The sequence below is a fragment of the Phalacrocorax aristotelis genome, chromosome 7 (assembly GCF_949628215.1).
Source record: "Phalacrocorax aristotelis chromosome 7, bGulAri2.1, whole genome shotgun sequence".
Taxonomy (NCBI): domain Eukaryota; kingdom Metazoa; phylum Chordata; class Aves; order Suliformes; family Phalacrocoracidae; genus Phalacrocorax; species Phalacrocorax aristotelis.
In genome coordinates, this window is record NC_134282.1 from 14,881,529 (window position 1) to 14,899,289 (window position 17,761).

General features: G+C 38.2%; 1 protein-coding gene across 10 annotated transcripts in view; it reads right to left on the reverse strand.

The window, feature by feature from the left end:
- DLG1 (discs large MAGUK scaffold protein 1) overlaps positions 1–17,761 on the reverse strand; it is a 166,217-nt gene that overhangs the window by 64,844 nt on the left and 83,612 nt on the right. For 6 of the 10 annotated variants that reach the window (XM_075098899.1, XM_075098897.1, XM_075098895.1 and 3 more), the window contains exons 5-6: positions 5,235–5,333; positions 925–978 (exon numbers count right to left, since the gene is read on the reverse strand). In XM_075098899.1, the coding sequence (XP_074955000.1) occupies positions 925–978; positions 5,235–5,333 (153 nt within the window). The remainder of the gene's footprint in view (positions 1–924; positions 979–5,234; positions 5,334–17,761) is intronic. The other 4 variants (XM_075098903.1, XM_075098902.1, XM_075098901.1 and 1 more) reach the window with 1 other exon arrangement.

Here is a 17,761-nt window from a genome sequence, read left to right on the forward strand (position 1 = left end):
TACGCTTTTCTATATCTGTGTAACATCGATAAAAGGGCCACATACTGCAGAGAACTGCTGTGATCTTTCAGTCAGAGGCATCATCATAACACTTGGGACTCATTTATGAGCCAATTATGTCACTGTCCTAATCTTTTGTCTTCTGCTTAAACTGGTAATGCGTGCTTTTGTCTGTCTTGAGTTATTACCACTCCTTTCTACCAACCTTGCTAAGTCATGAATGCTTTTGATAAGGGCAAGATTTACATTTTACTTGCTAATACCAGTACTTAAACTAAACACAATATAAAGCAACTAGTACAGGCATTAACCTGATCAGGCAAACAACAAGCAAGTGGGATATAAGTAACTGCAGGACGAAGGTACAGGAGCAAAATTCAGACCTGAAACCAATGCCAAACTTACATACATTCCAAAGCTTCTGAAGTCTCTATCTGTCAGTGGTATTCCCATCACAAAACACACTTCCAAACACAAATTTTAGCCTCCACATAACTACAGTTATTACCTTAACATTTCACATTGAACCAACCCATTTTTATTAATATTTAGAGCACTGAAATCTGAGTATAGCCACTGCATTAAGAAATGTTTTTGAGAAGTGTGAGGGAAATGGCACATTAAATATTAAAGCATGTGCCTGCACAGCTGAAGGAACAGATTGTTCTTTGAACACTGAACCTCTGGAACCTCAAACATCTGTGTTTTGCACTATCACACACTGTTAGTCACACAGAACCTTCTACCTGTACAGCTTTTTTCTTTCCATTAAACAGCTATTTAAGGACTTCAAATAACCATGAGGACAGCTGATGAAATCAAGCACCATCAGAGTAGGTTTTATTAAACAGTAGAAAGAGACCTGAACAGCCACAGACATAAAACATTATGTAAAGTTACAACTGAAAGCAAGTGCAGGCTTACGTATGTTGGAGTCTCCAAAGAATCTGTATTCACCAGCACTGGAGCAGGATTTGCCTTTAACAAAAGAATAAAAAAAAAAAAAAAAAAAAAAAAAAAAAACAAAAAAAAAAATGCATAAGAGAAGGCAATACTAACGACAATTATATGACATTTAATCTGCTGTGATTCTCAAAGTTCTGTTAAAAGGTAGCCTCAGCTTGAGAATCGCAAAACTTCACCTTCCGAAACACTTGTTTCTACCCTGAAAAAAATGCTTTCATGCCACAAAGCCACACTCTTCCAAAACTCTGAGATTGTATCTTATATACAAGTTCTGTCATTTATTATTTTGTTTTGCAAAAGAAAAACTGAGTCGTGCTACCATTTGACATGATGTCAGTTACCCTAGTACTTGTGATACGACATTCAGAAGTTGCTTTACCAGCCACTATCTTAAAACCAAATTTTAGTGGATTTGATACCTCTTTCTTCGTAGCAAGAACACTTCCCCCACCCCACCACCACCCCCAACCTGCTTCAACCTGCAAAATAGAAAGTTAGAGAAATGCAACCGGAAACAAATATATAGGAGACATTCATCTACTGCACAGTGGCATGTGCTTCCATCAGAAAATTGCTATGGATTCACAAGCCATAAGCAGAGATTATTGCTATAGAAATATGAACTAGTAGAGCATGTTTGATAACTTGTTTGCTAGCTAAGAACTGGTCGAATAAGGTAACACTTGTGCTCTCTGATGTTACTGAGAATTTTTCTGTGAAAAATGGGGTTTCAACTGCAAGAAAATCCATAGACTGGTGGCTTTTACCTAAAATACTTCCAAATAATTAGATTTCCTATTTTTGCATCAAATGCATTTAAAATAGGTAGCATCTAGCCTGCTCTACGAACAAAAACAAATAAAAAAACCCCAAAGAAGTGCACAGATATATTCCAGACTCCAAATACTGTTCATGTATTAAGTTCAACAGGACCTAAAAACTCAGTGGCACAAAACAAAGTTAATTTCCTTACTGCTTTAATGAAGCGCAGATTTTTTTTGTATGTATAAAATTCCATTATCCTTACAATTAAGACATACTTTTTTTCTTCTTTTTAATCTCTTACTTGTGCATATATGTGTGGGAATTAATTCAGGGACAGTTTAACAGGCTGCAGTAGAAGATAGTATTAAACTCATTCAATGATAAACTTAAGACCTACAAAAGTATGACAATTACATTAACCTATTCATATTCTGCATTTTAGTTTCACTACTGTGACAACATCCTTGTGAGGAATACATGATTTTTAAAAGCCCCCCAAAGCTGGGAAGTAAGTGATGATTCAGAAGTTCCTGACAAAAGACTGAGATGAATAATCTACCATCACTAGGCAGGAGTCATCAATCTGCTATATCAGGTTGCTGTGTCAGAAATTAGGCCTGTATCATTTACTAAGTACTAAAATCAGGTGGTGTATATGAAAGTTAACAGAGTAGACCATTAAAAAAGGAAACAAAGGATAACACTTATGATTCTGACAAGATGCTGTCAAACACCCTTCTCACCCAGCAATTCTCTCAGGAGAAGCACGGGCACACTTCATGCAGTACAGTTACTCATATCACGATAAGAATCTTTCTTAAAACAGTGCTACCCCTCACTACCATATTCTGCCATTAAGCTACATTCCACTTTCTGCTTCTTATTCAAGTACAAGTTCTATTAAAAGAAGAGTAAATTAAAAATAAGATCCTGTACTAAAAATACCAGTTAATTAAATTGTGCATCACCATCCCTGTAAGAGCTTTACAATTAAGACTATTAAAAAAATCAAAACAATACACTGTATTAAAAAGAACCTGACTGAACATGAGGCATTAGGAGTCTAACTCTCCACTGGATCTACAAAAGAACAGCATACATACATTTATTTTATGTTTGTGTATAAACTATGAAAATATTCTTAATGTATAAATAGAAAACAAAACAAGGATTATTTTTGAAAGTTCAGTCACATTCTTTACATTTCACTCAATTCTAAAATTTATTTTTATTTAATATTAGGATTCTGTAATATCCAAGCATATTTAATAAAAGCAGTGCCAGTGAAAGCTGGATCCATGAATCTTTTTCTTGAGGCTGACAAGTGTTCTTGTGTTAATGTCTTAAAAAAAAGAAGAGGAAGACTAGCTATTGAGGAAATATAGAGGAATAGAAAGGAATATAGAGGAAATTGCTACTAGTAGGTAAGGTTTTTATGTGAACAGTATGTTTGAGACACAAACTAGCCAACAGATGCAAAACACCTTCCGTAATTTAAGGAACCTTGTCTAGACTGTGCTCTTCCCAGAAAGGTTGGACTAGATGATCCCTGAGGTCCCTTCCAACCTGTGATTCTGTGATTTGTTCCTAACACCCCTTCTACATTTACTTGAATTCTCCATCAAGAAGCAATAATTTAGCATCATCTCCAAGCAGGAAGGAGAAAAGCTTTGTGCCAGGCATTCCAAAGGTACGCCTGGACACTATGAAGATACAGGGCAACATCCAGCAACACATCAATTGTTTTTGGAAGGAAGACCTGGTATTTCAGCCTGTTATACAAGACTCCTCCAAATTACCAAACAATTTCAAGCTTCATTGTCAGGGCTTGTTCAAATATTTAAAAGCCACTTAACAAGTTTGTTTACAAGCAGACTAAGGGCTTGCCTAAGGGGTAAAGTCACTAACAAAATAGAGAGACATAACTATTGGACAAAAATGCATCTGCCAAATCCAAAGTTGATAATAACTTTCTGTGGTATTTCCTAATTGCTTAGAATCATGTATGATGCAGAATTATATAGCTAACTTCTGCAGAGATTTATATGCACGCAGAAGACAGAAGCACAGACCACTCAGTTCTTACTCTTCTGCTTGTAATCCAGTATCATCAATAGACATTAACACTGTCACAGCAATGGCAGTGAAAGAAAATATAAATACTTCTGGCACTTATTATTTTACTTTAGATGAAGTTCAGCCTACTGGCAATTCCTGAAAGTAAATCTACTGGAAACTCAGTTATCTTCATGCACCAAGGCTTACAGCACAAGACCACTGGTTGCACTAGCCTGTCTCAAATCCTGATGTGGGCAGAATCCCTCCATAAGAAGGAAATAGTTCTGAAACTAATCAAATCTCTGGTCTGACTGTTGGGAAAGGACAGGCGACAGGTTTGTGTAAACCTACATCCACTAGAAAGTGCATTAGGAATCAGCCAACTGTAAAAACTTTTGGTAATTGTTGGATAATGTAAAATTTAGCAACATAGCAGAGATAAAAAAAGATTACCACCTGTTGCAAGTTTAGCCATGTAGCTTGAAAGCAGACCTTAAGTTAAAAAGAAAATACTGACGTGTATACTACAAAAATATCCCAGTAGTATTCTGGATAGCTTAATTCCCTTCTGAAGTTCATAAATATCTGTCATCAACCAATTCTAAGAAGTGACACATCTTTTCAAAAGGCATGCACACATCATTTGAGATTTTTGCACTGCAAGTTACAGTAAAGTCAAAAAACAAACGCAGAATGCCATTCCAGATGCAAAAATATAAGTGCTACCTATCCTAAAGTATTCCATACCTTGCCATGCTATGGTCACATATTCCAAGTTATATGCAAGATAGCAATGTTAACTCATGATTACTGCTTTAACTTGTCTTGACAGGGTGGGATGGTTTTTGTGTGTGTGTGTTAACACTATGTGACCTAAAGGATGAAGGTCCAGAAGGCAAGCACATTCTATGAGACAAATATGTTAGGACTAGAGGGGTAAAAACACCCCCAAACCCCTTTTGCCTTCTAAAGGCCCCCAAGCACACTAATACCAACAAATGGCTGGAGAACAGAAGTAGTATCATGCAACATAGATGAAACATAGATATTAAGTATTTGTATACTAGATGAGACAATTTCTCATAAGTAAATAAGTACATTGAGCAGTAACACTTTAGTAAGGGTGAAATGGCTCTAAAATTATTACGTCAGAACATAAAACATCCTATTGCTTCTTTCCATTCTTTTTTTTTTTCTTTAGCTATTTCATGAATTAACTAATATACTTTCATATGAAAATATAGGGTTTTTTTAAAATGGACTAAAAGCTGCTATGAAACAAACAAAAATTAGGATGAAACTTCAGTGTATTACTAATTCAGGTATTTCACGTTCATCTCAAACCTGTGTGTAGAAGTGCCAAAACGTGAATATAAACAAAGCAATGAAATACATTTAATAAATAAAAGTTGAACAAATTTAACAAAAAAAAAAAGAATAAAAACCTGTGGTATGGTGGATGGGATGACAGTGGTCTCAGCAGGGACTGGTGGGACAGGGATCACAGGGACAATGGGAGAAGAGGAAGGAACAGCTTCTGTGGGCTAAAAATCACCAACAAAACATCAAAAATAATGAAAATCAAAAATATTTTATAACAAAATTAAAATTTAACAGCTTAAAAAAATAATTCTGAAATAGCATAAGGATTTGGAGACTGAAACACAGCTGAAGACAAGCAACCACCTTTAACCATGCTGTCTATGGCAGTGCATCTCCAACAACGTGAGGATGCCAGAGAAGCCCAAGTCGTAAGACAAATCCACACTGCTTATTTATCCCAAGTTACTCACCTTGTAGTACAGAGTAATAACACTTTGGGGTCCAACAGAAAACCTGTTCATGTCAATGGACAGACTCAGGTTTTTTGTGGGATGGTTTCACAAAAGAAGCCCTTCACCATAATACAACAGTGGGCAAAAGCCAGGTAACAGCGGCTAAAGTTGATAGCACTAAACAAAGTTAATACCCCTTTTTGATAAAAGGGAAAAATCAGAAGTACATTAAGGTTTCTAAACCAGGCAAAAATCAAAGAAATCTTCTAGTCAAATGAGCAGAAGAGCCTAAAACAGATTCAATCTACCTCTCAAAGATCTTCACAGAGGTTTACCACACCTTCAGACTAGTAGAATTTTGGTCTTAGAAATTTTCATTAATATACTAACCAGGAAAGCTACTGACAACTTAAGCTGCAAGGGAACAAGATTACAACTAGCAAAACATCAACTCAAATAATTTTGAGATGTTAACATACTGGTTGTCAACAAGTTGTCAGCAATGTAAACTTCTGGCAACCATCATCAAAATTACAATCTGAACAGCAGATCAAAGCTGTTGCAGCTTAGTTGTTCCAAGACATTCTTGTGATCTTTAAATACAATAAAGCATGACAGAAGAAAATACTAAAACCTGAAAATGAATGAAAACCCCAGAAGATAAAAGTATTAAACGTATTTTAAAAGCTTGAGATATTTTAAAACACAAAGCAACATACACCAATAGCATACACCAAATTAAATGGTAAAAGCAAATATTAAAGAAACCTGAAACCGCCCAAGAGTAGCAACCCTTATTAAATGTACATACGGTATTTCTACAGGGTTTTTTTTTTCCAGCTCAAAGTCAATCTACCCAAAATGAACAGCTGGTGAAAAATATTGCAGTTATTGGAAGATGTAAGGACAAGATACATTTGATACGTCAGAAGATCATTATTATTATCATTTAGACGTTCTTGTATCTGTGGAGAACAGCACAATCTTTCAGGTGTTAAAAAGGGGGGGTAGGGTGAATATAAATTGGTCTGGAAAAATGATAATACACATTCTGCAAAGGATGCAGGAAATGGTCAGTGCAACAAACCTCCAGTTACTGGAAGAACAATGCAACCTTTAGAGGACAGATCGAACTAAATAGCTTGAGCGATTACTCAACCCTATATATGCAAAAAATAAGCCACCCCTTCAAGACTGCCTTGCTCCAAAGTAAGCAGCTTCCCATGCATGCACACAGTAAAAAACTCCTGTTAACCAAAGTTTGATATATACATATTACCTATCAAAATATAACACAACATTAAAGCTGACAAGCTAACCGTTAGCAGGTCAAAAAAACTCCAGCTTTACAGTTACATCTCCTGCAATAAGAGAAGGTTAAAAACAGATCGAAGTTATTCTTAGATACTGACCACACTCCCCTGTCCTTTGACTTAGCAAAACAGCTGACACAGTCATAGGTGATGTCCTTATGGACCAATATGCACCAAAGGGCAGCTTTGTTTTCCCATTTCCTTTCCTTTTCTCAATTCTTAACTCTCTCCTCTCTCTGGGCTTCTCATTCCCTAACACTTCAAGAAGCGTCCTGACCAGTTCCAATTTTTATCTTTATTGTTTTAAAACTGACATTGTTCAAAGTACTTCAATTCTTTCAGGTTCCAGTCTCTTAAGTTATAAGTAATGCCACTGTATTTTCCCTTTGTGCTGATGGTTTAGTATCCACTAACTCCTAAAAGCCGCTCCCTGCTCCTCCAAGCATCCTGGCAATGTTCCTGTTAAGTGTCCTCCACTACCACGTGTGTGAGGAAAGAGGTGACAACACTGGGAACCACTTCCAAGGGATGTGCAAAATCAAATGAAGGTAAGACTGTCTTCACTTAAACACTTCATGGAATACAGTGAGTTGATGTAGGCGCTGTGGCTACCACAAGGAAGGACAACGCAAGAAATGAAAATATTTCTAACCATCAGAGCAAGAAGACCTGGAACATCATTATAATAGAAGAATGCTACCTTTATTTTAGTATGGCACATTATCAGTATGAAAATCATTATATGATACAAGTATTTGTGAAAGTAGCTGAATAGGCTCCAATAGCTCAGAGTATTGCTTTCAATGCTCTGCCTTCCAAGAATTTTCAAGAAGTATTTGTAATTTTTAGGAATTCTCCACATTAATACACTACAGTGTTCTGGAAAAAAAAAAAGCCTATCTTCAAAATAACTTCAAATAAATATGTCACTGACTACAACATTTAATAATTCTGGTTTAAATAGACACAAACTTATTTAAACTGCAAAGAAAGCAAAGGACCAATTAAAAACCTTGGTCTGAATATATATGAACTATAGCACACAAGTATGACAGACTATCATATATAGGAAAGCATGACTTGAGCAATAACTCACTTTACCAAAGTCTGTCAGGCTAAAGAAACGTGCTAACACCTACAATTAAAAGCTATTCTGTTACAACACCACAATAAATCTCAAGTAATTCTTTTTAAAGTGTAAGGATGGACTTTAATATTTATAACCAAAAATAATCATTCCATTTTAAGTGGTATGTTTTAAAAAGCTAAGATCATAATACCTTTAAGTGATCAGTTAAAAGGAGTGCCTCCAAACCTAAGTCCAGATGTGGTGAAAAGGAGGAATGCATGCATTTTCTCATATTTAACCCACACACAAAATAACACTTTCCATGAGGGAATGCCAACTGACCTGAAATTACCAAAGCACCATGTACATCCCGAAGCAGATCACCTAAACCAGCAAATTCCACAATGCTGCTATTTGTCAAGTACTAAAAGACCTATTTTGTAGACCAAAAATCAAGCAAACCAGACTTTCCTTGCTGTCAAGAAATTACTATAAAAAACCTACACTGTAGAGAGTGCAACAATCTTAATGGGAAAACACTGAGCAGTATTTCTTTGCCAGCTCAATTTCAATTATTACTACTTTGATTTCTAGTGATAAAATACAACAGAAGATTAATTAACATCAAGTGTCTAGAAATAGCAGAGATAAAACCACAGAAAGTGTGACATGCTTTCTACGGTTTGCACCAAAAATGCCCATCTGTAAATACCTACTGCAATACATACCTTTTCTAATGAACAATTAGAACATGAGCCATCAGACACCCAACCACTAGCAGCTTTTACTTTTGCTGTGCTTTTTGTAGGACTCCTTTTTACACTGTCACGTAGGTTTATAAATTTTCCTCTGTGTTTGGAAGACACTGACGTCGTGGATGAACTAAAAGATGTACAAATGCTCAGTGCCCGCTGCTGATGCTGGAAAGGATGCTTTGGCTGCATATGAAGATTTTGACGTATTTCCATTCTCGGGCTCCTCGTGAAATCAGTGAGCTTGAGCGTTTCCATTTCACCATCATCTGTAGCACCCCAGTATTTGTCGTCATGAAAGTGAGTAGTCATGAAATTAGCAATACAAACAGTCTTTTTTGAAAAAAAATGGAGGGAAAATAAACCAAAACATTGCTTCCTGAGAACGCTCAAAATATGAGTGTTTCCTAGATTATGGTCATAGGAAGATACATTAGATGTTGTTTTATCTAGTACTGCATGTTGTGTACTCTCTACTCTATTTAAAGAGCACCATTGAACCACAACACGACAGTCAATTTGCTGGGCATAAGTAATCAATGCAGTGTACAAATTATTGAATAGATGGCAAAAGTTATCTACCTTTTTTTTTTACTAAAAGAAGCTATGAAAGGTTACAGTTATTTTCTTCCATAAGCTCCTATTATCCCTAAACTTTCTTGTATTTTACCACCTCAAAACTTCTCCAAGGTTTACATATAGAAAATTTTAAAATATACAAATTCCTCTACTTCTCTGAACAATTATGGGGGCTTGAAAACTAAGGAATTTAAAGAAGCTCATGATGAAAAGTATATGAATTGTGAATAGGCAGATACATAGTACAAGATTTCAACATTAAACTTCCAAAGAAAACAAATTTATTCAGACCATAACAAAAACAAAAATTACTTTGTTTTAATTATTAAGAGTTGCATTTCCATGAAATGCAGCAGCACTGAGACCACAATTTTAAGGTGCATGTTGTTTAACTAAAAAGCCAATAATAAAAAAAAAAAGCCCCAAAACAACTCCTACCTCCTCATTCCCCCCAAAAAAAGCACAAAATGAGGAGCTAGTTTGATTTAATCATGCTGTTGAATATTTGACTTTACCAGCCAGTCATTCTAAAAAGAGGTAAGGATCAAAAGTTAATTTCCCAGAGTCTACATGAAAATTAACAGCTAAATAAAGACACCTATATTCCTAGCCTCACAGAAGGACGCAGGCTCAGAGTTAGTGATCATGCAGTCTTCTTGACAGTGGACACAAAACCAGTATTTGCACAGCTCTGGACCAGCCATAGCACACACCACCTGCCTCTTGCCCCATGGGACAGTTCTAGGAATATTCCGTGAACCTGAATATCTGGCATTGGCTATGATAAGAATGAAGGACACCAGCCCAGAGGAAACAAAGCTTGATTAGGTCAGCTGTACTGTATTTGGATAAAATGGAGAGATTTATCAGTTCATAGCATTAAAGCCTGGTTATTCTCCCTCTCACTGTACACTTTCCCACAGCAAATCTGAATATTTAATTAATGAGTCAGCATAATTTTTATACACAGAATTAAAAAACTAGAAATACAGACCAAAGTACAAACATTTTCAGTTGTTTATAGCATGGATATTAGGGGATAAATAGGAACTGACAGATGCTCCTCTAATCACCAAGATCTGCCATGTCTCATCTTCTACCCAGAATAGATGTAATCAAGAACTGCATCATTAATGCATTATTCATAAATGCAGAGGCAGAAAGGTCTCTGGCCGGTGACAGGATCCTGGAAATACATTGGTCATACCAACATTCAAGACTTGCGCATGGTATGGTAGGTAGGTCTTTTGCCTTAGAAGTACCAGGGAGCTGGAGGACTGTGTAGCACTAATACATACAGGCAGACGCACCTGGGGTGTTCTCCTCTAGACAATCCAAGAATCTCTAGATTTTGATACTCAAGAGCAAAAGCAGAAAGGAGGATAAGCATGTTATGAATATGCATATAGGTAAACAGTTCAAAACCCACACTTCACAACTAACTTTTCTTCTTAGAGACATTTCCACAGACGCATTAATACTGCGCAACTCTGAAGCGGACTTCCTAGCCTACAGGGATTACACAGATGGAGGCTGTGTCTTGCATCAAAGCCTCTACCAGTCCTCTTTGGCAACAAGTGTGCCAAATGGCTGCTTTTGTAGACCACAAACATTTTGTTTTCCAGGGATGTTATCAAGACTGCTTGAGGTTTAGCAGGCTGCATTCATACCACCCATTTTACTTGCATATCAGTACTCTGTATTTTCTATCCAGCATGACACTGACTAATTACTAAAATATAGAAAGGAAGGAGCAAGGGGGTTTGGGTATAAGGGTTTTCTCTTGCATACATAATAAATCCCAAAATATGTGATGTTCCAGATTCAAAAGGAACATCTTCCTGGAAGTATCAACTTTGTTGGCAACATGTAGACTAACTAGCCTCTTGATTAAAAAGAAAATCAGCTTTGAAGGATGTTAAGTGAGAAAGTGAGGGCAAGGGGAGGAGATGCTGGATACCATATTCATAGAAACCCAGTTGTCTGGCTTCCTATATTCTCTTCCAAACAAGAAAGAGGAAGAAACAAGGCAAAAGATGAGACACAGGAATTCACACCTCCCTAGTGCGCTTTCAGACATGCTGACTTCAGTGGCAAAAGAATGAAGATGAGGTAGCAGATAATCGGTAATTGCACAAGGTTTCTTCTGGAAGTCCTCATGCCTTTGGCCCCTGAGATGATATCAATAAGATACCGATAATTAGAAGAAAACAAAAACTTGAAGGTACTTGTAGTTGCGAGAGCAACAGTCCAAGCACCAAAACACAGCGAGGGAACAGGAGCTACAGGTGGAATACCTAACTCCTCCAGGGCTGCACAGTGTGCCAAGGCAATCTCCAGGGAAAAAGCTTAGGCTGCATTGAAATTTAGTGTTATGCAAGTATGCATAACACATAGAATATGTTTTATTTCATCTCAAAAATAAAATATAGCACCTTGGTCAAAACAACATGGGAAAAGGAAGAAGGGAAATGTAATCAGAGCATAGTAAGGCTTATCTAGAACAATCGTGATGTAGACAAAATGAAAACAGACAACAGGAAAAAAAACAAAGGAAAAAAGCAAGTAGAGTAGGCAAGAATGATATTCAAAGAGATTAATCAGGTATTTGAGACTCATGGGATCATTCTGCCCAATTACATTCACACATATGAGGTAAGGCAGAGCCTGCATTGCATAGAATCATAGAATCAGAAAAGACTTTTCAGACCGAGTCCAACCATTAACCTAGCACTGCCAAGCCCACCACCAAACCATGTCCTAAGCACCACATCTACACGTCTTTTAAACACCTCCAGGGATGGTGACTCAGCTACTTCCCTGGGCAGCCTGTTCCAATGGTTGATAGCCCTCTCACTGAAGGAATTTTTCCTAATATCCAATCTGAACCTCCCCTGGCACAACTTGAGGCCATTTCCTCTTGTCCTATTGCTTGTTATTTGGGAGAAGAGACCAACCCCCACCTCACTACAACCTCATTTCAGGCAGTTGTAGAGTGATAAGGTCTCTCCTCAGCCCCCTCTTCTCCAGGTTCCACAGCCCCATTTCCCTCAAACTCTCCTGAAAAGACTTGTTCTCTAAACCCTTCTCCAGCTTCGTTGCCCTTCTCTGGATGCGCTCCAGAAACTGAATGTCCCTCTTGCAGTGAGGGGCCCAAACCTGAGCACAGTATTTGAGGAGTGGCCTCACCAGGGCTGAGTACAGGGGCACCATCACTGCCCTGCTCCTGCTGGCCACACCATTCCTGATACAAGCCAGGATGCCACTGGCCTTCTTGGCCACCCAGGCACACTGCTGGCTCATGTTCAGCCAGCTGTCAACCAGCACCCCCAGGTCCTTCTCCACTGGGCAGCTTTCCAGCCACTCTTCCCCAAGCCTGTAGCATTGCATGGGGTTGTTGTGACCCAAGTGCAGGACCTGACACTGAGCCTTGTTAAACCTCATACGATTGGCGTCAGCCCATCGATCCAGCCTGTCCAGATCCCTCTGCAGAGCCTTCCTCCCCTCGAACAGATCAACACTCCCACACAACTTGATGTCATCTGCAAACTTACTGAGGGTGCACTCAATCCCCTCATCCAGATCATTGATGAAGATACGAAACAGAACTGGCCCTAACACTGAGCACTGCAGAACACCACTCGTGACCGGTCACCAACTAGATTTAACTCCATTCACCACATGCTTTGGTCCCAGCCAGCCAGCTTCTTGGCCCGCAGCCAACCAGGTGACCAATAGCCAAATCCATGTATCTGTTTACAGAGCAATAGGGACCCACCTAGTGAGGACCAGGGGATTGTCATTGGTCTCCACTCTGAATGGTTGGGTCATCCATGAAAAGCTTTAGCAGGGAAGCAGGCAAATAGTAGCCAGATTCTGGCTGCTGTAAGTCCACGCTGAGAGTGGCAGGCTAGTGACAGGGAGCCAGGCATGGACCTTGACTATCTTTCCCAGGTGGGCCCTGGGGAACCCCACTTGTGACCAGCCGCCAACTGGATGTATTCACCATGACTCTTTGGGCCTGGACATCCAGCCAGGGTTTTTTTGCAGTCGCACTGATAGGAAAGGGAAGAAGGAGGAAAAAAAAAAAAATCTCTGGTGAAGCAGTGGGACATATGCATAATTCAAAGCAACAAAAAGCAGTTATGTAACTAAAGCTGCACAGGTTTGGCAGATCGTCTTTTGACTGCAGAAAGCCTGAACCCGCAAGTGTTCTCTGCAGACTGTATTAATTACTAGGATGAACTGTTCCACTCTAATACCAAGCACAAAGTGATTTTTCATAACCAGAGAGGGCTCAGGATCAGGTTGCGCTTTCATATTACATACAAACTCTGAACAATTTGTTGCTAACACAAAGCTACATCATCAATATTTCATTCTTTTAAATTACTACATCTAATGTGCAGTGCGCACTTCTTTGCAGCGATCTGTTAAACCAGCAGTGATCTTCCACAAGTAGCATTTCTTCAAGAATCATTTTCTTTCTTCATTCTATAAGCCCAACTCAGTAGCTGGATAACGACAATACCCGTGGAAAGGGAAAATAGTACTAATATTTGACTAGCAGTGTCTACTGCAAAGGTGGTGTTTTTTTAAAAAATCTTCAATAACCAACTTTCCTTACTTCCAAAAGCAATCCTAATAGCTGGGAGAATCCTCCAGAAATAATTCTGTACTTCACCCATTTGCCTTCAAGCAGATACCACAAAATCAGCAACTTCTGTTAATATGACTTGACTGACAAAAACAAAGCTCATATTCATTGCCTCTTCTTGAAAGTAGGAAATAAAATATCTTCCAAAGTGAACTTTAAAAGTCGTAGGAAGAAAAAAATTTTGATTCAATACCCAGTGACGAAGCTGAAGGTAAATGGCATATATTCTTTCTAGAGATATATAATTTAAGGTCTGGCAGTGTAGTTATGTATCCTTTCTCAGAACTACATCCTAGAATGCCACAGGACATTCCACTAGTGAAGTCTGCTATTTTAAGATCTTTGCATCCATCTTCCTCAAAAGCACAAAAGTCAATACTCCTCTAAACATACCTTCAGGGATTTATAGGCTGTTTGGTGGGGTCTAATGGTGGTACAAATGAAGCACACCTGCCACCCATCCTCATTCATAATCCATGCTAGCTGTATGCTGCCCAGAGCGTTTAAGTCCGAGCACACAGCTAGCATTAATACTGATGCACCATCTCTGCCATATTCCTCCCTAAGTCAGTTCCATCCTGTGGCCTGGGCATGCCCTTAGTTCCACAATGTCAGTGACTTGAGCTGTTAAGCAATAAATTTAAGACACACACACTCACCCTGAGTGTATTTCTCCAGGACTTTAAACAAAATGTAGCTTCAAGGGGATTTGGAAATATAACATACAAATATTTCCCTACTGCCAAAACAAAGTTTCACAGAAATCAAATAAAAAATTATCAAGTTTCACACAAGCTAAAAAAGTGTAGAACACGCTGGACATAAGCATTTAAGTATTTGCTTGAAATTCCAAACAATGTTTGTATACCAAAATAGCACATAACACATTCAGACATGCTAATATGCTGCATTTGACCCAATTTGACCCAGGCACGAGTACTGCCATTGCTGATACGCTAGTCTAAAGGGTAAAAAAACCCATGTCAAATACAAAGCAAGGGAAGCAGAACCACTAAAAAAGGAGAATACCATTAATACAAGCATGACTCAAGATTTTCCCTCTCTACAGGTTTGTGACTTCTTTCATGTGAGAAAAATTCTCTCTGATCAACAGACCATTACTTTGCTTTAAAAATGTGCTTCCCACCCAATGAACTCAAACGCACCTGTCCACCTTACTCAGCGTGTTAGTACAGTAACTCTCCAGTTTTCCCATGGACACCATATCTATTTCATACATGGTGGCTAAAACCCAAGTTATTTAAAATACACACACTGTTTCAGCTAACCACTCATCCTTATAAATTTGTGACTGCATTTGTATCACGTGTACTTCATGGGGGTGGGGTTGCTGTTCAGATTCTCCTATCCAGGTCACCATACTCCACACTTGTTTTCAACAATAAATTGATTTACCACAAACAAAACCTTAAGAGAGACTGACTAGGGCAAGCGATAAGCTTGATTATGATGGCCCCAACCCACAGGTGGTTACAATTAAGCCTGCCTATCATTCTGTGTCGATAAAAAGATTAAGAACTTTTGGCTTCAGATTTGGGTTTCTGACCCACCTACCTCTTCAAGGGCTTTCCCTGTTCCTTGCCATGATGGAGCAAAGAGATTCCCATGACCTGCCAAGGATGAAGATGAAGGAATAAAAATACCTAGATCTCCACCTGGATGCTATCTAGGTCTCTCCAAGGAGAGTTTGGACAGAAAGCACAGAAAAGAAGCTGAGCCTGAAGACTGTCAAGTATGTCTACACGAAGATGGGTAGGTCAGTACATAACGGTTTCACTAAGAGATTTTGAGGACAGACAAGCCATCTTGAAGCTGTAACATCAGTTCAGGTAAGTACTGCAACAAAACAGTTTTTCTCGATCCCAGAAAGTATGCAGCCCTTGTAGTTTAAAAGGATTAGTCTGAATGCCTGTGGCTCTACTTTAGGTCTCGCTTTTTTCAGAGTAAACCATGGCTCTTGAAAATCATGTCTATGTGAGCACTCTATTTTAAAGACACACAGCTGGCATGCTAGATATGAGTAAACTGTACGGTTTATCTGGTTGGTTGTTTGTTTTAACTCAGCCAACAAATTGATTCTCTAACCTAGTTTCCTCCTCAAACCCCAGAGCATTTTACAATGAACTCAAATGAACTTAAAATTCTGAACTTAAAACATAAATAAATACCGGGGGGGGGGGTAAAGGAAGGGAACACACCAACCACACAGCAGAGTATCAGTAAAATCATAGATGGTGACAAAGACCTGCATTGATTTAAAGACAAATAAGCAATCTACTCTCAATTCTTTTTTGCAATCTTCATCTACAAAAACATCCCCACGACAAACACTTCGCATCACGATTACCCAAGCAGAAGTAAAGCAGCAAAGGCAGTGACAGAAATACTTCTACTTGTTGAGGCCTAGTAAGCAATTTTTAGAGCAGAAAATAAAAAGGAAAAAAAAAAGTAATACTATAACCGTAAGCAATAATTCAGGACAAAACAGACTGTCCAGCAATTTGTGGGATGAAGTTCTACTCTCTAGCAAAAGTAGAGATTTGTGTATGAAATAAACGGACACCCACAAAGCAGATGTGGAGAACCTGGAAATACAACACTGTCACCAGTGCTCTCACACAGTATCAAGTGGTTGTTTGATAAGTAAAACTTTCAGGTGCTAATAACCTCATGCAAATACGAAAAATAATTTGAGCAACCAGTCTTTCCTCTCTCTGACAGGATCTAAATATGGACCCTTACAGACTTGACCTATCTCAGTGTTTCATACAAAGCAGACTACCACCGTCCACCTCTTACATCTGGCAGTCGGAAAGATCTACTTAGCTGAAACTAGTTTGTCCTGCCAAATTTCTCAGGGATTGCGTAAACAGTTGAATTTCAGTCATTCCAAATTCACAATATACAATATACAAATTCACAAAATACAATATATTGTGAATTCCAAATTCACAATATACAAAATGTAGACAAAGTTAACATTGATTTTAATTAAGGTAATTTGTGACTTTTGTTTTTCAAGTACTAATGTCTAGCACTGAACCCTGTGCAGCGGCTTAGTCATCTGTATTCACCAAGCTACCCAGCACTCAAAGCCCAAAATGGAACTGCAAGGCTCCTCACTGAGGTTCATAAGTGCTATTGAGAATTAATTTAATGCATTAATTTGCAACTTAAAGCAAGGCCTAGAAAGCTCCATTTAAATTAACATCAGCCTTAAGAATAGTAGCTTTCATTATAATGCTAAAGAGTCCACAAAGAAGCCCATGCAGGGTTTCGCAACCAGAAAGAGACCAGAGGAAGATAAAATGAGGTTTAAGACTTTATTATAGATATATAATGGCAGCTCTAGGGTGTCAATATTTCAGGTTTTGAAATTCATGGTAGAAAGGGAATGCAGTGGTAGGAAACTGAGATGTGATAGACTGTTCACTCCTGAGAACTCTCTTAAATCAAAATACAACAATAAAGGTTGGGTACTGTTTACATACTTTAATAGATATGACACTTAAAAGCTCTTGCAACACAGTTTCCAATCATTCCTAAATTATTCAGAAAATAAATAAATCCTCCTGGACAGCTGACTATTTTTGTTCCTTATAATTCATTCAAATACCAAAGATGACCTATCTAGCTCTGATACTACAAAGTGATCTCTCTCAGTACTAGAAATGCATCACTTAACTCTGACAACTATCCCACTATTCTCCAAAAGTTCTTTTTGTCAGTGACTTTTTTTTAATTGAGTAAATCTGTAAGAAACATTATTCATAAAATATGAATATGAAGCATGTGAACCTCATCTT